At 36.7% G+C, this 24305-nt stretch overlaps 1 protein-coding gene and 1 long non-coding RNA gene across 3 annotated transcripts in view; one reads left to right on the forward strand and one right to left on the reverse strand.

The window, feature by feature from the left end:
- Positions 1-24305, reverse strand: part of LOC136824985 (peptidyl-prolyl cis-trans isomerase 6-like) — a 43450-nt gene that overhangs the window by 2522 nt on the left and 16623 nt on the right. For both annotated transcript variants that reach the window (XM_067080975.1, XM_067080976.1), the window contains exons 3-4: positions 11642-11761; positions 1260-1342 (exon numbers count right to left, since the gene is read on the reverse strand). In XM_067080975.1, the coding sequence (XP_066937076.1) occupies positions 1260-1342; positions 11642-11761 (203 nt within the window). The remainder of the gene's footprint in view (positions 1-1259; positions 1343-11641; positions 11762-24305) is intronic.
- LOC136824987 (uncharacterized) overlaps positions 3565-24305 on the forward strand; it is a 172340-nt gene continuing 151599 nt past the window's right edge. Inside the window, exons 1-2 of the long non-coding RNA XR_010849199.1 lie at positions 3565-3774; positions 16972-17059. This is a non-coding gene — a long non-coding RNA (uncharacterized lncRNA). The remainder of the gene's footprint in view (positions 3775-16971; positions 17060-24305) is intronic.

Here is a 24305-nt window from a genome sequence, read left to right on the forward strand (position 1 = left end):
TATATATATATATATATATATATATATTTTATATATGTATATACATATATAATTATATATATATACATATATATATATATATATATATCTATATATATACACACATATATACGTATATATACACATATATAATTTATATATACATATATATATACATATATATATGTATATATATATAAAATGTATGTATGTATGTGTGTGTATATATTCCAGCATAAACTTTGAAATGCAGTGAGCAATTTTAACCAAACTTGGTATAGGCATATGACTTACTATCTGGAAAAGAGTACTGTGGGCATAAGACATCAATAGCACCAAAAGGGCAAAGGGCAAAAGGGCACCAAAGGGGTGGGGATGGGCTTCCTGAAACGGGACTGGTTCTGCCCATAGACTTAGTAACTAAATAAACTTTGAGGGTTTATCATACCTCATTTTGGTATACATATGACTTACTATTGGAAAAGGATACTTTTGTTGGGGGGGGTTAAGATATCACTGGCACCAAATGGGGTAGGGATAGGAAGGGGGTGACATGTAAAAATAACCGAAAACAACAGATATTAGTGTCTGATCCATAGTTTTTGAGGTTGCTGAGATGGATAATGACACCCCTGATGCCCTGAAAGCCCAAGTTCAGCCACAATAGGAAGGGGGGTGAGTAGGGATGAAAAACAAAACGTCAAAAATGACAGATATTAGTGCCTAATCCACAGTTTTCGAGGTTGCTGAGATGAATGTTGACACTCCTGATGCCCTTCAAGTCCAAGTTCAGCCCAATAGGAACAGGGGGTGAGAAGGGTGAAATATAAAATGTCAAAAATGTTGGCCAATGTAATTGAAACAACTATCTTAACAGGAAAGGGAGAGAGAGAGAGAGAGAGAGAGAGAGAGAGAGAGAGAGAGAGAGAGAGAGAGAGAGAGAGTTTATCAGTTGTTATTCAGATTTTGCCAGGCAGAGAGAGGTTGGTCGGCTAGTTGTTATATATATATATATTGGTATATATATATATATATATATATATATATATATATATATATATATATATATATATATATATATATATATATATATTTGTGTGTAGGCATGTGTATACAGTATATTTTGTATAAGCTTTCAAGCTAAGTTAATGGTTTTTAGACAATTTTTGTGAATGTATTTATAATAATGACAAAAAAGGTTTTCATAATAATAATAATAATAATAATAATAATAATAAAGATTAGGTACTCATAATAACAAAAGCGCTACCGAGACTGACCTTCCCAAAGACTACGTGGTGACCATCCAGCCATGTCGTTGCCACGGTTGTAATGAAGAACTGGCAGCCGTTGGTGTCCCTTCCTGTGGAAGACTGAATGTTAAAGAGGTGCGTCGACTCAGGATAAGGTAAATCAATTTTCTTGATGAGGAAAAGTGAGATTATTGTATCACAAATGATTGCAGAATTGGCGATTTGGCTGGCTTTAGACTATTCTAAAGAGAGAAAGACTGAGGCGCATTGCCCAAATATATAAACTCTGGACAGTTCACAGACTTTTTGGCCCAATGTCAGTCAAACGTCTAGTTAAGTGTATCGGCTTGAGTAGGTTACACCAGCCTTGGGAAAAGTGAGATTATTGTATCACAAATGATTGCAGAATTGGCGATTTGGCTGGCTTCAGACTATTCTGAAGAGAAAGACTGAGACGCATTGGCTCTGGATAGTTCACAGACTTTTTGGCCCATTGTCAGTCAAACGTTTAGCTAGTGTATCGGCTTGAGTAGGTTACACCTCGTAGCCTGGCTAAGTACAGTTAGCGTACGTCACTTGACACACTGCTCGATTTGCTATCCCTGAGCGCAGCCAACTTTGTAACTCCAACCAGTTTTCGCTTCTTGTCATAAGAAGAATGATTTTTTGGCCATCCCTGAGAGCCTACGCTGGTAGGTATAATATACAAGTAAATCGCAAATATTCATAACATTCGTAACAAAAATCTCTGTATAAACAGTTAAGTGAATAACTGCATACAAACAATTCAGCTATCTATTACTGACGAATGCTAACAAAAATTTTAATCACCAGACCTATGAGGGCTTCTTGGCGGTAGGGGAGGCATAAAATTATATATCAAAAAGTATATATTATTTTAATTTGAGTGAAAGGCCTCTCAACAAATTTGAATACTGAATAAAGCGACGTTAGTTTTAACAATTCAAATGAACTTTCCAAAACTGTAATAAAATGTGGTCATTGTCAGGTTATGGGATCCTTGTATTCTAATAAACTTGCAGGAATTGTATTCGGTCATCCATAGGAAATCAAATCCTGAAAAGTTATCTAAATGCCTGAATACGAAAAATAATACTGTCAAGAGGTTTCATTATTGAGGTGATTGTAGTAATTTTGTCCCTATCTGTGAGACCTGAGTTATCTCAAGCGTCATACTTCGTAGATTTCTTTTGTGTGGTGACCATTTTACCAATAATCGTAGGCCTAGGGTGGTGCCACAACTTCTGCACTATTAGTTTCCCCAGGCTTGTGTTTTAGTGACTTCTGTCGCACACATTCCTTGATTAGTTTTTTTTTTATTTATATTAGCGCAGAAATGAGCTTAAAATAGAACATTATGTTAAGACAACGTGTCTGCTTTGAGAATCAATAAAACTGGTTAAACCTTAACTTCCTATTTAAATTTGCAGTGGTAACATTAATACTGTTTACCGAGATTTATCTTAAAAAACGGTGTCCAGCAATTAGAAAGGTTATTAAAGTTTTATGGGGTAAAGAATATAGTGTTGAACGAAGACGTTCAGTGTTGACCATTACTGTGGACTTGACCAATCTGGAAAAAAGTAGTTCGAGAGACCCAAAAAACTTATTGAAGGACGGTTCATAGCAAGGAAGGCAAAACTCTAGTCCAAAGGATAACAAAAATTCTTCTCTTGGAGATAATTGGTAGTCCGAAAAATTAGATAAAAAGGTATTGTTACATCGAAATTTAGGAACAGTGACAACAAGATTTGTTAATTTCCTCTTATGAGTACCCTGGCCAACGGAAGCATAATGATTAATAGCATTATTAAAGAAATACCTAGAAGTGATTCGGTCTAAAAAAGATAACTTATTGAGAACCTTAGTGGATGACCGTTGGTAGCGTTCTGTTAAAATCTTGATCACTTTGATTTTACAATGGGTCTTCATGTCTAATAATCTCCTGGTAGCATTAACTTAGAAAGGTGTGCTATAAAGACTCTAATATTAGAGACTAAATACTGAACATAATAATTTAAAAAATTCTGTCGAGCAGCAAATGGCTATGAAACAAGTAGTCCCGAAGTTCAACAAACTGCCTCCACCCATCTTTTCTTAGCTTGAGTTTACCCCGGACTTTGACAAAGTTGGATTTTTACAGCCCTCTTAACCTATAACAATAAAGAACTTGATTATGACTCAGTGGATCTATGAGTGTAAAGCTAAGAAGAAAACGCTTTACAGACTCAGATTCTAAAAACTGAGAAATCTTGTATGACGTGGACTTAGGGAGCAAAATGGCGCAAATTTTTACAGCAATAGGTTCCGCGCAAATAGGTTCCAAAGGCTTATTTGCGCAACTCTGTCGTCGTTACGTCTCGGCCAAAGGCAGCAAACACTGGTCTTGTTTGCTGGGCGGTGGACGTTAGCCACGCGTTTCTCTTGTGTATGTTTTACTTTTGTGTTTGTGGCGCTGTGTATTTATTTAAAGACTTCCGTGTTCGTGGAGCCTCTAATGAAGGACAAATGCTACATCATGGTGAGTAGACCCGATATGAAATAAGCCCTAAGTGAAATGTAGTGACTCTAGTATGCTTGAATATCGAGTGTTCATGGAACTTCAAGAGCAGGGTGAGTTTACAAGACGTAAAACAATGCCTATGAGAGCTTAGAAAGACATACCCTTGTGTATCATTAAAGAAACTAGACTGTGAGCGCCCAGCCTTTGGAGCTTCAAGTTACCTGTCTAACCGCAGATAGATTCGTCAGTAGTTTGTAACAATGAAAAAAAATTATCTTTTGAAGCCCATCGTTTTAAGGCTGGCCAGTTTGCCAAATACACATGTTTTCGAACAGCGTTTTATTACTAGTAAGATAGCTTTTTTTTTTTTTGAGGGTGAATGATTGGTGATTCATGGTACTTAGCCTCTTGGATGTTAATTGAGGTTTGCGGGATAACATTCGTTAGTATTTATCTCGGTAACAATAAATTTGCTATAGATTTTAGTATTTTTCTTGTATTAAGCATATTATGGAGACTTGAGAACAAATAAAAAAAACCTTCAGTATCAAGAACTGGTATTAGAGTAAGTGTGCCATATAGTTACTTTTTCATGAACATGCAACTTGGGCTTATAATTCTCTGGGTAATCTATGACAGTGAGATCTTTTATTTCTGTTTATCCTTGTTAAGATTCATGACAAGAATAAGACGTTCAATAACGTTCAAGTTTTAATTTTGGTGGTCCGTAATGTAAGGTTATACTAGAATGAAAGGGTAAATAGACTCTTGTAAGAAAATGTCAGCAATTCTGAGAAGCTTTAGAAACATTTTCACCAGAGAAGGCAATAAAGAAAAAGTTTAAAGAAGCTTCTGTAACTGGTCTAAGTGCGCTAATTACGTAGATTTTACCTTCTCTGATGATAGTTGAATGCTTCCTGTGTTCTGTATTTTCTGTGCAAGTTGTCCGTAATTTTCCTACCTACTTGACTGTTTCCAGTAAGATTCTTCCCTTTGAAGACAGAAAATAGAAAAGGGTTTGTGTGCCTGACATATTTGTCCGATTGAAGAAGGGAAATGTTAAACCCTTCAGTCACATCACTGTAGCGTCTGCATTAATTGGACATTGGGTATCTGACCAGTGACGGAATTAAAGACTAATTCAGGCGTGCGGCCGCGTGCTGCACCTCCAGGAGGGCAAAGGACCAAAGTTGGTCACTCAGTCACATCACAAACTTTTGTTTATTGCACGTTACTTTTTTGAATCTACCTTATAATGAAACATTAATTTATTTTGGCATATTCATTATTTAACATATGCTCATGCTGCTTAGTTGTACATTTTGCGACTTTTTAAAATTTATTATTCTTGACAAATTCTTGTCCATTGCCATTAGTACTCTCTTTAGTATGGCTGAATTAAATATGCAGACCTCGAGGGAAGCTAGTTAGCCCCAGACAAGTACTTTTGCACGTAAACGTGCTTACGGCGAAACGATTTATTATTCCTACCTCGAGGAAGCTCACAATCGAGCAAACCAAAAGATAATTTACTTGCGAAACAAACTCTCACAAAGTAATATGCCTAAATTTGCAAATATTCTTGATAACGTACCGGGTTTCCTATTACATAGCCAGCGTATGTGTTTCTTGTAAATGAGGCATTGACATGCACAATGTCAATGCCTCAAGAAAGCCGTAAGCAAAAATAATAAGGGAGTGTTGGAATAATCTCAGTTACATCATCAGGTCTTCAGGTCTCATTGCCTTTGAAGTCAAATTCCTGAGGTCAGTTAGCGGTTTCAGCAATGCTTGCAACGTAGTGCTGTCAAACCACGATTCAACTATCTTCTTGTCAGCACTTAGAGAAACTCTTTAATGCACAGTTTTCATGCAAGACCGAGCATGATTTGATCAGCCATACTTGTTCAGGTCTCTTCCTCACAAGGGATGAGAACTAGATAACCTGTCCAAAAACAGTCATTTTGTGGGAATTAGTTTAGAATCTGAAAAAAATTAGCCATCATAACTTTAGTTTTGAGATTGTACGAGCAGAATGGCACTAGACAAACCATAAAGAAACTTGATTACTCTGCGTCGATGATCATAATCTTGCCAGGCCAACTTTCATAATACTTTACTTGATTTCTTCTCTTCTCGGCGCGATAATTACCTTTTGGTCAACAAAGTCTTACACCTTTCACCAAACAGTTAAAATACTAGACATTATTGCAAATTATACGAAAACAAATATTCCACAGATGTTTGTTTTCGTTTCACTTTTGCTGAACAGTTACGCAACACTTTTTAAAGGGTTGTTCACTTGCCAACATCCTCCTCTCTTACTACTACTACTACCACCAAACAGTCAGTTGATAACAACCATCTTGAACCTTTTAGGTAGTAACTGATTTACAGGTTGAAAAGGCCAAAGTGACCTTTTCTTCGTTTTATCAGGGGGAATAGAAAAAAAAGTTAACGTTCAGGCACTTTTATCGGGAGAATTTTCTCCTTCAGAAATGTTTACCGTCTGCTGCTTTACTGTGAATAAGTTGAGTAAGCTGTGATTTAATCAAGCTTGAATTCAAGCGACTGTAATAAATAATCAACTCCGAGGAGTCTGTGTAGTTGTCCTATATTCGTAAGGATTTTTGTTGCATGTATTTTATTCAAGATGTTTTATTCTAGGCCCATGGTAACCTATATGTGAAACGATCCCTGTCTGTTAACATTCAGTTGTTAAAATTTGAACTTTATTCAAGAAAGAGCGTGCCACTGTTTCATTGTCGATTGACTGATGCAACTGATGATAGATAGAAAGCACTCGGAATACCTATGTCCACCAACGCCGCTTCCCCATATCCCAGCCGGTGCTGCTTTGGCTTATCTACGCGTCACCTACTCCAAGGTGCTAGCACTAAACACCGTGTGGTAAGTGTAAAATAGACGGCCGCACGAAGATATCGTTTATTAATATAATAATAATTTGTCGACCACACAATACGGAAATGGGTGTACATAATACTTTGATCCCCGAGGGGCTAGGACTAAACAAGGCGTCCCAAGGACCTTCCACCACCTGTAGTACTAGCACCCGGAGTAGGTGACGCATAGATAACAAACCAAAGCAGCACCTCCCAGCCTGCCAAAAAATTTCTCTGTAATTCCAGAGTACACCTTTCGAAATGCCTTACAGACGGAGAAACAGACTGCCATTTTGACAGACACATGAATACAACCGCTGTCCAGCCACGAAGAGATTGGTAAGAAAAGGCTGATGAATTTTTATATATCTCACCTGAAGACGTGAGAGAAGATATATTAAGTATTGATACAAGGGTAGTAAAACTTGTAACGTATCACGCACGTGGAGATTACTTTAGGGATGCACAGTTCTAATGTTAACTGCTTATTTTCAAGTGGTTTTAGTAGCTTACTGTTATTTGTTGGCTTATGGAGGCAAGTTCTCCCTGTTTATACTGTGATTTTGAAAATATTGATATTCCATTATTCAAAAATTAATACTGTTATTAGTGCCGGTAGTATTCTTGCCGTCAGTAAGACGTTTTACCCTAAATCTCTTGAAGCCTTCGCCACACTGGAAATCCCCAAAATATCCTGTGCATAGATTAGAATAGGCTGGATGTGTTCGTCTGAGTATTACTTGCATAATTATAGTGTAGATTAGATTGGGTTCAGGACTCTGTCAGTGGGAAGCGGCATCCTAGGTTACGTTGGGTTAAGGTGCATCCGTGTAGCTATCATGTGCTATCAAATCGCACTCATGGTATATGCACATTTTTTTTATCGCTATTTTTTCAGGCAGGAGAAGCCGGTTTACATTGATAACTTTCGTTCGGCTAAAAACTAGTCCTAGGTTAAGCTGGTTTTATGGTGGTTTGGGCTGTCGCTTTTTTGAGCAACAGTAAAGGTGGAAATAAAGATCTCATCTAGATGAAGTTCGTTACGGCCCGAGTTCCTCGTTATGGCTCAATAATATTGATTTATGGGCTTTACTTCTGCCTTCAGCGACAAGTTTCACGCCAAATTTTGCCTATTTGTATCGCATGTTTTCCGTGTAGCGTTTATTTATTTTCATCTCTTAAAATAGTTACGGTATGTAGTGTATAGTGTGAAATCCTTTGTTCCAACCTGTTTTTAAACCCTACGAATGGCATTTTGGTTTGCTGCTAACCAAAAATATATTCAATAACTTGGTTATAAATTATACCGTATGTGATTAATAATCAGCAGGTAAATGTAAATCCATCGAAGCCGATGGACTTGGTGCTTCGGTAATAATCTTCAAAATCATTAAAATTTATTTCATTACATTAAAGGGATATTTAACAATCCACTTGTTACGAATGGATGAGCAGAGTTAAGTCTATCGACCCTTTTATTTAGTACTATCTAAGTTATAGACCATTTCCTGTACTTCAGTAACCTACCACTGAATATAAAAAGCTCATAAATTATGTGCAATGCAACATATAATGGTACTAAAATCGACATGGAGATTCGTTTAAAACATAAATTTCTTATGCAGCTAAATACACCACTAATGGAGAAACAAATAAAATCCATAGTTATGTAACTGTACAAATACATTTAAGAATAAATCTCTGCAGAGAGCTATCGAGAATCTGGAGAGATTTATTTTGAAGTATAATTGTACAGTTACATAACTGTGGGGTTGTTTCTCCATTTTAAGACTCATGGTACTGTGAGTACTTTTTAATTCCCCTAATATGCATTCTGTTGTACGCTTTGAACTCCTACCTCGAATTTCAAGCTGAGGACTCCTGCTTTTGATGATGTACAAAAGCAGTCACTAAGACGGAATATGTAATGGGAAAAACAGAAAGTAAACTCAAACGTCATCATCAAACTGGAAAGAACTAGAATGTTGACAGCGTAACCGAATCGGGGGTTGCTTGTTTTAGGAAAATTTGTGCAGATGTCATTTACGAAAATTACAGAATGAAATTCGCAGCGAGACTGTCTCCTGAGGGAAGGACGGGTCTTTAACTTTCCACTCAGCAGTCGTCATGGAACTGGGTCATTTTTTCGCTCCCGGTCTTGTGTGGCCTATTTTCTATTTGCTTACTTTGAATTTCTCTCCATCTGCATCAACAAAATTAAGACACTTGTGCTCATTTATATATTTATTTCGTATACAATGTCGCAGTTTTCAGTAGGAATTGTCTCCAAAGAAAATTATGGATAAACTGTATAATTATTTAGAAGATCCTTCAGTCTAGATAAACTGGGAATTCAAATACAAAAGTCATGTCTGTATAATTTATATCACATAATTATGTATTAGCTTATTCATAAAGCTTGAAGTTAGATTGATTATATCGTTTGAAGATTGGAATTCAAGAGTCTGAAATCGAATTACTTGACAAAATTTAGTTGTAGGTAAAGTGAGAACATTAATGGAATTTCATGTAGCCCGGTCCCTGTGAGACTTCTAGATTTAGTTGGGAGGATACAATTATATAAAACACTACAAAAGGTGGAGGGGACAAATGGATGCAGGACCTTGTTTGTTGATTCTGCCTCCTTGTCTCTGTTTCTCTCGCGCTCAGTTTTTTTGAGTAACGAACATCTTTGGGTGGTGAAAGCGAGGGACGTTGTCCCTTGAAAAATGCATATGATTACATAAACAAAACATTTTTCATGCAATGGGCCTTGCTCTGCTTCTGTTTCATTTGAATATCGAATGCCACATACACTAATAGTCTTAAGATGGAATATAAAACTAAAATTTTATATAACTAAAATGTTATATTTTTATATAAAATTTTCATGTGACCTTCACGGAACCCCAGAAGCCCATCCACGGACCCTGGTTAAGAACCTCTGGTCTAAGCACTGGACACCACCGGGTCATTATTCAAATGGCAGTGCCTCAGTTGAGTCGATGAAGTACTGTAAGCCCCCTCCTCACTTTGGCGAAACCATGCATAACATATTCTCTCTCTCTCTCTCTCTCTCTCTCTCTCTCTCTCTCTCTCTCTCTCTCTCTCGCTCGGTTGGTCGTTTCATAAGATAGATCATGATATTTCTCAAATCTCCAAGTGATCGCAACAGGGATTCACAGTATTTCCCCCCACTAAGTACTACCCGAGCTATCCAAGTACCCATTGTATTACTGGATTGCTAACCCCAGAAAACCTCACTGAATATAGCATGGTTGTACGTTAAAAACAAGTGGCCCAGAAGAAGTTACTACAATCTTAATGAACCTGTTGAAATCGTATTACTTTTTTGATGCTGTTAATTACCAACAGCATAAGGGCGCATTGCACAAGTCCATTGAAAACTCTTCAGCACACTGTTCCACGTTGAAGAATCCAGTCATAGACATTACTGCTTCATTTCATCTACCTCCGCATTTCTTTCCGTCCCCTTTTAATGCTTCTCTTAATACCTCTCTTTTTTTAGTCTCTACCCCATCCTTAGAGGATTTTAGGATTTTGTGAGGCTTCCTTCTTATCGATCCCCTTATTATGTACCTTTACCTTCCGTCGCTCTGTTCTACGTACCCTCACTCCGTTAGGCCGTTTCGTACTAGTGAAATTTGATGAGCCTTTTCCAGCCTGTATTCGGCCTCTCTTTACTCATTATGTGTTAGGGTGAATATCTACTGTATATACACGCCCAGCGTCTTTTCATTCGCTCACCTCTTGTCTATTGAAAGTCCTTAACTGTTTCCCTGCCTCTCTGTTTTTTCGCTAATCCCTTGCTCTTTTGAAGTACTTAACTTTTGTCCAGTCTCTTGCTTCGCTCATCCCATGTCCACCTAATTTTCTTTAACTTTATTCACTTACCATTCCTCTTAACTCACCTTTGTTCAGTTAAGTGTCTAAATCTTCATTCACCATTTGTTCAGTTAACAACAGTGCCCTGAGAAAGCTATAGCTTGCCATCCGCACAGTGCAACAGCTTATATGAAAACTGGAGCTGAGCCGAGCTGCTCATCTCGACAGTCACTTTACTGCCCAAAATAAACAAAGAAATATCTCCAGTTTTGAGGATATGGGTCTTAAAGTATAGCTAAACTCTTCTCGTTTTATCATCTGAAACAATCTGATCTGCTCCGACTGCTTTATGGTGAGAGCCCTGACAGAGGTTAACAGAATGTCAGACTTCAAAAAATGGATTTTGCATTTGGTATTCTCTTAGTACCGCCTCCTTTCATTCAGCTTTTCACCTTCTCTCCCATGTTAATGCTGGTATAGGAGTGGAATGATTGCATACGAAATGTCAATAATTCTCTCTCTCTCTCTCTCTCTCTCTCTCTCTCTCTCTCTCTCTCTCTCTCTCTCATACCTTGTAATTAATATTGTTTTCCAAAAATAACCTGGATTTCTCTTTATTTTTTCCTTTTCACTCACTCTCTTTGTGCATGCTTTTAATTCAGCAAGAGGAGGAGAGGAGGGTATTTTCTTAGGGGGTGGGGCGGTTGGTTGCTGACTTAGGAGTGGTATATATATATATATATATATATATATATATATATATATATATATATATATATATATATATCCACGCCTGAGTCAGCAACCACACTCTAAAAAATACCCTGCTCTCTCTTGTTAAATTAAAAGCACGTACAAAGAGAGTGAGTGCAAAGCACAAATAAAGAGAAATCCTCGAAGAGGCATTTTAAGTTAAAATTTCACTTTACATGGACCTTAGGATATGCTGCACTCAAGGTAAGCCTCAACATGAATGCCCAGACGCCTTACAAGTTAATTTCCTTTGCTTTTGTTTAGCCTTAATTCCCAGCTTTTCTCCACCTCTCTTTCTTCGCTCATCCTGTGCTCGAGTAAATTCCTTTCATTTGCTCCGCCTCTCTTTCGTCACACATGCAGCGCTCATCAAATTCCTTTACCTTTGTTCGCCATGCTGAGGAACCCGGCTCTTGCGTGTTGTACTGCAAAGTTCTCGTCGGCGAATGATGGTCCGTAGATGGAGATGGTCCCTTTCCCGTCTCCGCTTATGACGTCGCCACCTGGAAAATAGTTGCTAATCAAGGCAATGCACGAATAAGAAAACACTCAGTGCTATTGGTAGGACTAAAGGTAAAGGGTACATGATTAAATCCTCTAGCTTTTTTTTCTATATTAGAATAGGTGTGTGTGGCCAGTGGCGTTCCTGAGGGGGTGGGGAGGGGGCTGTTTGAAATCACCCCCGGGGCCCCAAAGTGAGGGGGGTGCCCCAAAATGCGAAATTTAACCATTGCTGCTTGACAGGACAAGCTAAATTTCTGAAATTTGCATTTAAATGTGCCTTTAAAATGATCCTACAATTGCTGACATTCTAAAAAATTTCCCCCCTCCAACCCCTCCAGCCGCTTTGGCTCGCTTCGCTAGCTTCCCACCCTATAAGAGGGGCCCCAAATGGGACTGTGCCCCCCGGGCCCCAAAATGTCTAGGAACGCCCCTGTGTGTGTGGCCTTGCTGCATTTGGTTACACTACAGTCTTGTAAGCCTGTGAGGTCTAGATTCCAAAGACAGTTAAGGAAAAACAATTGTTGACGTTATTCTCTACTTGTTACTCTAACCTCCGTGCCGTTTAGTCCATGACAAGACTGTTGCAAAACAAAATGGTCAGTGTGAAGTACAAGCTGCTAAAGACGGAGGTTTGTACTGCAAATATATATATATATATATATATATATATATATATATATATAATAAATATATACACATACATGTATACATATATGGAATATATACATATATAATGTGTATATATATATATATATATATATATATATATATATATATATATATATATATATATAAATATATATATATATTGGTGAATGTTGGCAGTAAGTTCTCCTTTGTGCCAGTGTCGTTAAATTTGGTAACGGATGGAGTAAAGCACCGAAGTTCATTTTGATGGACGTTTTATTGATTAGGACGTTTCGTCTCTTCTAGAGACATCTTCGTCTACAAATGAGAGTTTACAAAGAAATTCACGCATATATATACCATTCTTTTGAGGGAATACTTGTCAAAAATATAACCACTTAGCATTTCGAAATTAAAACAGTTAAAACATACGGATTTGTAGTTAACTTTTTACATCTAACTTGTTAACAATTACCAAGAATTGCTATTCAGGTATTTATATACTTGGAAACAACCAGACAAAAATAGATAGTTGACAATAGAAGATCAACAAAGAACCGTAAAAGACATTCAAATAGTATATGTAAAATTAATAAATGTAGTTTTTACACGTAAAATGATAAGTAAAATATAAAATACAAAATTATCAATATCACGATAGAACAGGATAAAATATAACAAAAATAAAGATAACTAAAATGTTTTCGTAAGTCCAATATCGACGACACATTTTTAGTCTGCCGTATTTCCTCTTTCACGATCGGAAGGTAGCAGTACTGCGTTGATTCTTTTACTCCTGCAAGATGCTAGGAATTAGAGCGCTTTTATAGGAGTCTTGCATCTCAGAGGGTTATAAAATCATAAAATGTTCGGGAGCCAACCTTGCACTGGCAAGGGCTCTTGCTCTGGGGCAGCCCGTAGTCTTGGGGGGCATGGTGTTTGTATCCCAATATCGTACTAGTGTTGTTAAAGAAAAAATCAGACGCTTTGGGTTTTGCTTATGCATGGATGTGGTACAGAAGGGAAGAAATTACTGCGTGACATTAGCTGGCTTTGGGATAGATTACCGTTGTTATGGCTTCTAATGAATCTAAAGTGTACAGGAAGGTAGCCCAGAGCCGAGAAAGGAAGAGACAAGACGTGGTGTAACTGATAGGCGTAGGGGAGGGGACGAGATGGCTGAAGTCGTACAGATGTCTGAAAGCATACATAGTGATTTTCCAGGACTGTTTGTGAGAGATTGATTATTGCCGGATAAAAAGTGAGAGTAAGCGTATATGTTCGAGAAACGGAAAAGATTTAGAGTAAAGAGAAGGTTTATGGGGGCGCTTGAAACCAATCCCCCTTTCTGTGTGTGGTGCAGAGGAAAGTTGGATATGGCGAATGATTTGGATGGAAAGATAGGCGACCGAAAGAGCAGGCAATTTGATAGGTCAGGAATGCGTGGAAATGTTTTCGAAGAAGCTCGACTGTTGTGAATGTGTGGTTTAACAGGAACAATGTTGATACTTATACTTGGGAAAGATGGAATTGTTTATCAAAGTTTTTGTTAGATTATTTATTTAGAAACAATTGATGGATGGTATGGTGAGAAGATAGGTTGTTGGAGCCAAAGCTGGTCATTATTGATTGAAGTGAAAATGAAAATAAGGCGTGTGGAATTTTTAATGGGAAAAGGAGGGTTTATAACGTGGCTGTAAAATAAAGTAAGGTTCGCAGGCTTTAACGGAAAGAAGTGACCATCATGCATTTTCTAGCTACTAAAAATTTTGACATCTCATGAAGGTTGGTTCCGGTTTAACTAGTCGTTCCAGTGCTGGGTTTCCTCAGATTTTCTTGCTGAATATCATTCCAGCTGTTTCGACGTTCAGACAGTACACTGTTTCCTCGGAAGATAGCTTTGAGAATTAACAGTAACAGTCGATCATATACTTTGGTGTTTGTCTCAGTTTCCCAAGCTTGTATTGCGCATGCGACAGTTCCTCCGGCTCAGACGCGTATGTAGAGTTGGGTTGCAGTAAAAACGGCAGTGGAAGACTTACAAAGATCCCTCCCGCAAATCCGGTAAGGACGAGGGGTCTTCCTGACCAACGTCTAGGTCACTGTGGTCCCCTGTCACCGACTTCTTTCCGGATTATCTATGGTAATGACGAAAAATGCCGACTGAGAGGATCAGAGGTCAGTGAAGTTGGGGAAAAGTTAATGATGTTTTCAGGCTCATTGTTACACTGAGTTTTTTTTTATATATATAAATATTATTAGCGTCACTAACCTCGTTCATAAAACCGACAGTGTAAGAAGTCAGTGAGTCTGGGATTTGTTAATGATCCAAGATCTTCGATTCATTTAACAAGCATTTAACAAGAGTATTCTTTTTCATTCTGGCGCGCTTAATGTTTTTCAAAATGATTATCGTCTTTAACCACTTGTACCATATATTGCCTATAATAACCTTAAACAGACGCGCTGGGAATCCTTCCTTTGCCTGAATTAAGACTATTATGGTTTTTTATATCTTTGATAAAAAAAAGTTTCCGTCAATTTATAATTATTTCCATTTGTCCAGTCTTCGAGATCTTCAAGTATACCTCTTTAGCGTCAAACCCCACAAAGCCTCGTACCTCGGATAGTAGGTATTGCTTCAAATTATAAGAAACTTGTTGGATTCTACTTGAGCAATGACAATAATGATTAGAAGACAGAGTGCTTTAGATAAAATTTTTAGACTTACGAAAAGAACTTTTCTATTTATTAAAGGGAAACTAAATAGAATATTACAACAACAGTTTACCTGAAGAGACGTAAGAAAAGGTAAACGTTCCTTAAATGAAAACCATTTCGGTATGAAGAATTAAATCAATGCTTAGCACCAAGTTGCTATTTGTCCCCATTGTTGAAGTTCTGACAAACAAGGAATGTTTATGGTTTCTGTTATTTTAAAACACAAACTATTGCCAAAGACGCATGTGTTTGTGTGTGTGCATGAGAGAGAGAGAGAGAGAGAGAGAGAGAGAGAGAGAGAGAGAGAGAGAGAGAGAGAGGAGAGAGGGAGGGCAGGGGGAAGAAAGGGACGGGAAGGGTTGTACTAGCGATATGGAATATCACCAGGAGAGAAAAGAATTCACAATAAAACAGTGTCACAGTCTTTCATTTAGGACGGAGTTTCTGACAAATATTGCTGAATACAGGAAGCTGAATTTAGCTGAGCATACAACAACGCGCAGCATGATTTGAACAGTATGAAAAGAAGGCCAAACAGTGGGGAAAATATCCCTGAATTGTACTGGCGTCCCCAGCAAAATTCTCCTTTCTGTTTCTGAGATTCCGAATTGATTACTTTTTACTTAAACGGAAAAAAGGCCCTGAAATTTGTTTCTCCACATTTGGAGTTTATATATACATATAAAGATTTTTAGTCACTTATATACGCGTGACTTATTTATGTTCACAGATATTAAGCCATAGATTTCGTTTAATGTCTAGTTCTCTGTACCTTTGGAATGACGTTCACCCAAAGGATTTTTCATTGATAAGTACTTCGGCCCAGTCGCAGAAGCACTCATCAATTACAATTCTCTATTGGTGAAAGTTATTTCCATGGTGTAATGAATTCGATTTTAAATTGTATCTGTTTCTTTATATATATACATACATATACATATATATACAGTATATATATTATATATATGTATATATATATATATATATATATATATATATATATATATATATATTATATATATATATATATATATATATATATATATATATATATATATATATATATATATATATATATCAACCTGTTTGGTTATGAGAGGTCCTCCCGTGAAAATCTCGAGGTTGCAACTACTGTCACATTTACCCTTGAACTATCTAATGTTGGTTGCTTCCACTTTCAACAGATTTATTTCCTTTTGCAAACCCTTTCGGGAGCCTGTACAGCCTCTGTTTATCGTCATCAACTTACATAACCACCCCCTTCCCCCCAACATCAGCCAAGACACATTAGTTTTCTTTGCAAGTCTCCTGTCCCTTCTCTGACTTCTCTGGTCAGTCCATCCATGAAGATGTATCTCAGTCTCGGACCCATTTTCACACTAAACGAGTCACTTTCTTGCCCGCATATCCTAACAAAATGTCACTGCTAAACGTTCCATCAACGAGCAGGTTCGCAAATTCATGGGACGATTCACTTGAAGGCAATTATTATAATCATTGTCATGTTGTATCTTTATTTCACCTTAATTTTTTATGTTCGGATCTCTTTGTTCGAAATAAACAGATGTCACGCAATCTAATACTCTGTTCCCAGATCAGTTGCCCTCGGTAAGCATTTTGCAGTACTTGCTAATATAATGCTGATGTTCGTTACTCAAATTTCATTTGCTGATAATAAATCCAATCTATTTATCGTTAGTATTATCTTAAATAATTTTTCCGATCGCTTGCTTGTTCCAGTGTATCTCAGCAATATTTAAATATCCATTGTATTACTCTCTTATTCCTAAACTTCTTGCAGTGTGTATAGATACGATCTGAATATTGTACCGTATCGCCTGTCCTTTTTTTTTTTTTTCAGATTGCTTGCTTCTCAGGAGTCATTAGATATAGCATATCTGTACCTTCATTCAAAATGATCAGCCTCGTCGATTCGTAGAGCTTCTAAGGTATGTCTCACTCAGTGATGTTTACTAAATACCTGTAGATAGTTTGTATATTATTTATTGGCAATATTTTTTTCTGTATTCAAGGGTTTTGACTGCTAAAGCCATGGCAACAGTTTAATATATATATATATATATATATATATATATATATATATATATATATATATATATATATATATATATATATATATTATATATATATATATAGTCTCTGAAACTTCAGCTATTCGGCTGAGGTCTCGAGCTCAGTAACGATTCCTTCCTGACGGTCAACTCGAGCTTACGTTGAATTTCGTCTGGCATCTGTTAGTGGTCACTTTTATCGTCGTGATCAAACAAACTGCTTAATTTCACTGCGAAACGTATTGTACTATCCAGGACCTCTTTCAGGGTCTCCGGACTTTAGGTAATATTCGAACTATCACCATGTCAAAGCCCTGCCCTATAAACCCAGTAGGAGAGTGCACCTCATGCGGTGTACTGTATGGAATGGAATAAGAAATTTCGGCCAAAGGGAAGGGGTGGAATATGTAAGGTCATTCAGCGCTGAACTGGAAACTGGGAGTAAAGGGGTTTCAAAGGTGTAACATGAAGAGAGCCTGGCAGTTGCACTCTGAAACTATGTTGTTAGAAGAGGGTTCTTTCAACGCTCTCCTCACAATTGTTTCATTGTGCAACTGCGAGGTTTTCCTACTGTTGTACCTTTAAAGTCTTTTTAAACTCAGTTCACATTTCAGAGCTGAATGACCTCATAGTTCCCAGCCCTTGGCCCAAATTTTATATAACATTCCATCCCAATCCTGACATCCGACAACTTGTTTAGTCTAGTCTGTCTGGCTCCTTCGGGACCTTGTCGACGCATTGAGAATGTTCCTTTCTTGCTTCGTTTTGATGCTCAGCCAGTAAATCATTCATTGTGGATTATGTCAAGGTATTTTGACTAACAAGAACAAAGCTGTTCGGGCTGGATGACGGAATGAAGTTGTCCGTATTGAAACAAGAATTACGGGAAGGGTTATCAAGTCATTTCTTACTCAGGCCATGTGGCAACCGCTAAACAGGGAGGGTAATTGGCTGTATGAACAGCACGATTCAAACTTTTCCAATGGTTATGAAATTAATGCTAGCGCTATGATAGTTGTTGATTTGACTATTTTGTTATTGAACCCAAATGAAATCAAATCAAATTAGCTATTGCTGGGCAATATTTGCTTGGACTTTCATCGTAATTTAGGTAACTGAAGGGAGAGAGTTATTTAACGAGAAGGAATACTTCGACGGCAGACTTCATAGGAAAGAGGGATTAGGTCGTACGGTGATCAAAAAGCAATACGAGTTGTCTAGTATAGATAGTCTAAGATTGACTGACTAAAAATTATCTGGCGTTACAACACCTAAGTGGACAGTATTGGAAATATATATATAACTCGAAACCCTTGTGATTAACAGACTTCAAATAGAGTGTATAGACGTTCGATAGTGTATTTAGAGCGAATGTGATGCCTGACCTGTATGAATGTACTTTTCTGGGATGGCAATTTCTCTGAATGAAGTAAAAAACATAAATTGCTAGAACAGTGTAGTTAGATAACATAACACAAGTTCTTAATCGCAAGACATGAAAGGTTTTCTTTTGATATTCGGTGTCGATGACCTCGATCCTTTGACATCTATTATTTAGAAAGAGTCCTCTGTTCTTTACTCTTGATCTGAGGTCATTACTCTTATTTAGGCCTATTTAATGGTCAAAAGTCTGATACGGGATTGTCAGCCCTAGACTCCTAGTCAAGCTGGTTCACTACGTGTCATGTGTGTTGATGGACTTTTCTCAGTAGAAGATGACTCGGGTACTTTAAAAACCAACTGGTTAAATGTTTCATAAAACGAAAAGCCCGGAAATTCCTAAATGTCGGAGATCTGTGCTACATCGATCTAATCAACGGAACATTGCTGCTCTTGAAGATACTTGTGCAAATGTGATAAACAAGGAGTTGGGTCGTAAATGAAGTGTAAAGTGCTTGATTGTTGCAGATGATGCTGAAGAGAAAATGAAGAGAGTGGTCAAAGAGTCTAATGGATTTTGTAAGCTGGGAAACCGAGAGAGTGATAGAAAGAGGTCAGGAACAAGAGCACTGAATATTAGTATGGAAGGTGAAAGAATGGCAGTGGTAGATCTTTACGTGAATGTATTAAGGTTTGGAAAACAAGAGGAGCTGTGATGCATGAATGAAATGAGTCAGTTCTTCTTTATGGTAGTGAAGTGTGGCTATTGAATTAAGTGAAAGACAAAAAAATAATAATCTTTTCAGATAAACTGGTTGCCAAGCATAAGTGGAGCTGAAAGGGCTGGAAGTGTGAGAACTATATGAAGTTGTAAAAGTGTTAGCGCAGTAAAGTGTTGGATTCGAGCATTTAGAAGTGGCTTTGTCAAGTGGGGAGAATGGAGAGTGATACATTAGGGAAAATGAATACATTGTATATATAATGTATGTATATATATACACATATACTGTTTGTGACATGTACATGTTACAGTATAAGTTTCATGCATTAATTAAATGCATTAACATGTGTGTAAAATCATATGTAACCTATGTATCATTTAGGATAATGCAAAATAAATCTCCTTTGAGAGAGAGAGAGAGAGAGAGAGAGAGAGAGAGAGAGAGAGAGAGAGAGAGAGAGATTTAAACTGGGTAAGTGGCACGCGTACATGTTCTGTGAAGCTCTTATTGATTTTCGAAACCTTGGAGGAGTGCCTGAAAGAAAGTTTGCTGTACTCCTGCTCCTACCATTTCTAACCTGAAAAACTATGTTTACACATGCACACAAACAAGAAAGCACACACACAGTATAGGTAATATACAGTATATATATATATATATATATATATATATATATATATATATATATATATATATATATATATATATATATATATATATATATATATATATATATATATATATATATATATATATATATATATATATAATATATATATATATATAAAATATATATATATAAAATATATATATATAAAATATATATATATATATATATATATATATATATATATATATATATATATATATATATATATATATATATGAAATTTTATCACACCGTGATTACATAAAAGTCATGAAGCTACAAATGTTGTTTAATATCAAATTCACGCTTAATATCACTTCGGGAATATCCCCTGATGGGGAATTATCACCGAAGGGGACTTTATAAGTGATAAATGGATCGGTACTGCCTGGTCTCGATCCCTCGACACAATTACCTTCCAACAGCTCCAATCGACGGCCTACCCCTTCGGTGATAATTCTCCATCGGGGATATTCCCGAAGTAGCGTGAATTTGATATTAAACAACATTTGTAGATTCATGATTGTATATATGTATATGTACATATATATACATATATTCATACCTTTCTTCCTAAAGGGGCTGGGGTCTGAGAGTGCTAACATTCTGCTTCTCGGAAAGTCTCCTGGGATGAGGCTGTCATCCCCATGCCCATCTCCAGGTTGACTGTGAACCACTAAAGGTCCCATCATTTGGTACTTAATTTATTGCTTACGTCGATAAGGAGCACAATGCATTTTTCCGGAAACGGACCAAAGGTTTTCCCTCCGTGGGATTGAAATCTGATAACCCTCGGTGTGAGGTAAGGTTGAAGCACTGAATATAAATATATGTATATATACATATATATATATATGTGTATATATGTATATATATTTATATATATGTACATGTATATATATATGTATATATATATGTATATATATATATATATATATATATATATATATATATATATATATATATATATATATATATATATATATATATATATATATATAATGCATATGTGTAGAGAGAGAGAGAGAGAGAGAGAGAGAGAGAGAGAGAGAGAGAGAGAGAGAGAGAGAGAGAGAGAAATAACAGTTAGCAGAGGTAACTTTTCTCAGCCGGAGACGAAGTAAGTTCTGAGTGCTTGCGAGGCCAATAGAACACAATGCATCAGTGCTTCGTTAATCTCGGAGAATTCCTCTTTATATCTCACATTTCCTCCTTTCTGAATATTTTCCGGCACGCGTCCAAACTTCCAGCTATGCTAAAGTTCGAGAGCTAGTTGCAGATTGCCCAAAAGGGCAGAGTATTGATTTCCACGGAGTAAATTTGGAGAAGAGCGTTAAGAAGGACTCACTCTTCATTAGGCTCAAGGGGTGTTGTCGAAATGGTGCCCAGAGAAAGTAAACGGGGATGCAACCGTGCAGCGGACAGTATGAATGTCGAGAGAGGGTTGCTTGGTACTTTAGACGAAGCTGGCCCTTTGCGTAAGAGCGGCAGGGAGTGGAAAACTGTCAAAGGGAATAAGAGACCTGGTGTTGGACTAAGCCCAGCCACCCGAGACGATCGGGAGAAGGGCTTCGAGTTGGTTATTGCTCAGAAGAAATGCCTTTGACTGGAACATATGAAGGCGAAAGCCAAAAGATGAAGCAACCCAAATATTTAGGGCTATACGAAGAAAATAAATTTCAGTCATTAAACAAAAAATAGTTCTCTCTCACATCAAACTGCATAGCAGTGTAAACCATGTGATCTCTCCCAGACAACTTTGAATAAACGTTCTTATTAACTTCGTTTGGAAGGATGATTTCTTAACCCTTATATAGAAAGAATTTCTTTCAGAAACTAGATAGTACGACCACTCTAATATTTGTTACAGATGTATCGGTCACTGATTTTTCTTTTAAAAGAAAGGATGTCGTATGTTACAAAAAGACAAGAAAAGTACAAGAAAAATCTCATCTTTATACATACATACATATGTATGTATGTATAAAGATGAGAGAGAGAGAGAGAGAGAGAGAGAGAGAGAGAGAGAGAGAGAGAAAGGGGAATGCATTCCTTTTTTAGATAGATAGGAAAAGGCAGAATGGGTCAGACATACAAAAAGAAGCGGAAAGATAGAGGGCATGGATCTTGATATTGAAATAGATAGACGGTTATAAAGAGAGACAAACAGATAGATATATAGACAGATAGATAGATAGACAGATAGATAGACAGATAGGAAGACAGAGAAGGACCAGACCTTGCTTTTTCAGAGATTGATCGGCATTGTTTCCGTGTTTCAGGGAAATGGGAACCGTTCGCTTCGTTTGTCCAGCAGAGAAACGAATGTGGTTCATTGGAGTTTTATATTTCTCTGAACAGAAAGGAGAAAAGAACACATTTTACAAAACGGACGATTTTTTCTTAATCGCAAATTGGGGACTGTACTACAGAAGAAAAGTTCTTTGCTTTCTTTTTCTTGCTTTCAGATGCTACGGTTTTGTTTTTTTATGAAGGGTTTAGTTATTTTCCTATAGATTTCTCCAAACAGTGAGAGAGTAATATATCTTAAAAAATGTAAAGTGGCTAGGTGATTTTTTCTTAATAATGGGTATAATGTATCTTTATAAATGAGGTTTTTCCGTTTTTTTTTTTTTTTGTCTGAAATACGAGAACCACGACCCACCTTATCCTTCGTTTCTTTCTTTAGAACCGTAGAGCCTATTGTTTTTCCTCGTCATTGCCTATAGTATGCGTAACCTTAACGCTCTTCAGCAAACCTCCTGGAGATATTAAGCTTAAGAGTAAAACTCTTGAGCGCCTTGCTCTCACTGGTGTCTCAAGTTTAGCATGCATGCATGCATATATATATATATATATATATATATATATATATATATATATATATATATATATATATATATATATATATGTATATATGTATATATGTATATATGTATATATGTATATATGTATATATGTATATATGTATATATGTATATATGTATATATGTATATATGTATATATGTATATATGTATATATGTATATATGTATATATGTATATATGTATATATGTATATATATATATATATATATATATATATATATATATATATATATATATATATATATATATATATATATATATATAGTTACAGCTCTCTTTTTTGAACGTCGTTTTCATCGATCGTCAGATGCCGGACGTGTAACGTGATTTTTTTATTTATATTTTTTTCTTCGGTTAAAATATACATAGATATATAATATATATTATATATATACATATATATAATGTATATATTTGTATTCTTATGTATACATATTACACACACAAAAGTATACATAATGTGTGGGTATGTATGTATATGTACTGTATATTTAAGCTCTCCAGATATCTGGTTTACTGTGTTGACAAGGGAGACCGATTGTCAAGTAGCAGGTTGGTATTTTCGTCAACAAGTACAGTATTTCAGAAAAGAGAGAGAGAGAGAGAGAGAAACTGATTGCGTATGATCAACAAGATTGCAAGCATTCGTTTAAAGGGCAAGCACATCACTTTTATGAAAGCGGAGATTCAAAAATATTATTTGGATACCTTTAAGGGGAAACTGAATCTAATGAATAAAGATACGGGAATTGATGGATTCTCCTAACTTTAACCAGGAAGCAAACATGCACAAAGAAGGTATAATGCGTCGTTCGTTTCAAGATTTGTCTACAGTGCACACCAGGATTGATTACGTAACTAAGGCGAAACTCATGGAGGTAGAAGAATGTAATCAAAATTACGTTAGTGAAAGCACACCGACACAGCTACATAAAAAGGGTTCTTCTCGAGGTCATGGCAAGAAAGTGTGACGTGCCACTTTCGGAAAAAGGTTGGAAGTCAGTAGGGCGGTGTTGTGCTGCATGTGATTGCAGGGGTAGTAGGGAAAGTTGCTTTTTTGGTTTTACTTTTCGTATTTAGAGAGATTGTCCTTGGAAAGAGAAGTTTCTGTGAAAATGAAAAATTAAATTTTCTTAGCTTCTTCCGTACTTACTGCCATTCGAAAAAATACTGGTTGAATTAAAAAATAAGCAAAAGTTTATGTGATTACGAAATCTTGTTTAGTAAAACGTCTGCTAATATGTAATCTCAAGCACACAAGTTCTGGACTAATGAGAGACTGCCTTGTTGAAGTCACATGCTTCACCATGGATTATTCTGCGTTGAAGGCAAGTGACGGGCGGGAGGGCTCTCGAACAGGAAGGGGACGGGAAGAGATAACCAGGGAAATCTCTTTCCCCCCCAGTTAGAATTAAGATAGCTCTCTTCCCCAGCCTCTCTTGCATTATTACTTCAGTCTCTTTCATATTTTATTGGTTTTCTCAACCTTGCTACCTAGCCTCTA

Source organism: Macrobrachium rosenbergii, chromosome 36, assembly GCF_040412425.1.
Source record: "Macrobrachium rosenbergii isolate ZJJX-2024 chromosome 36, ASM4041242v1, whole genome shotgun sequence".
Taxonomy (NCBI): Eukaryota; Metazoa; Arthropoda; class Malacostraca; order Decapoda; family Palaemonidae; genus Macrobrachium; species Macrobrachium rosenbergii.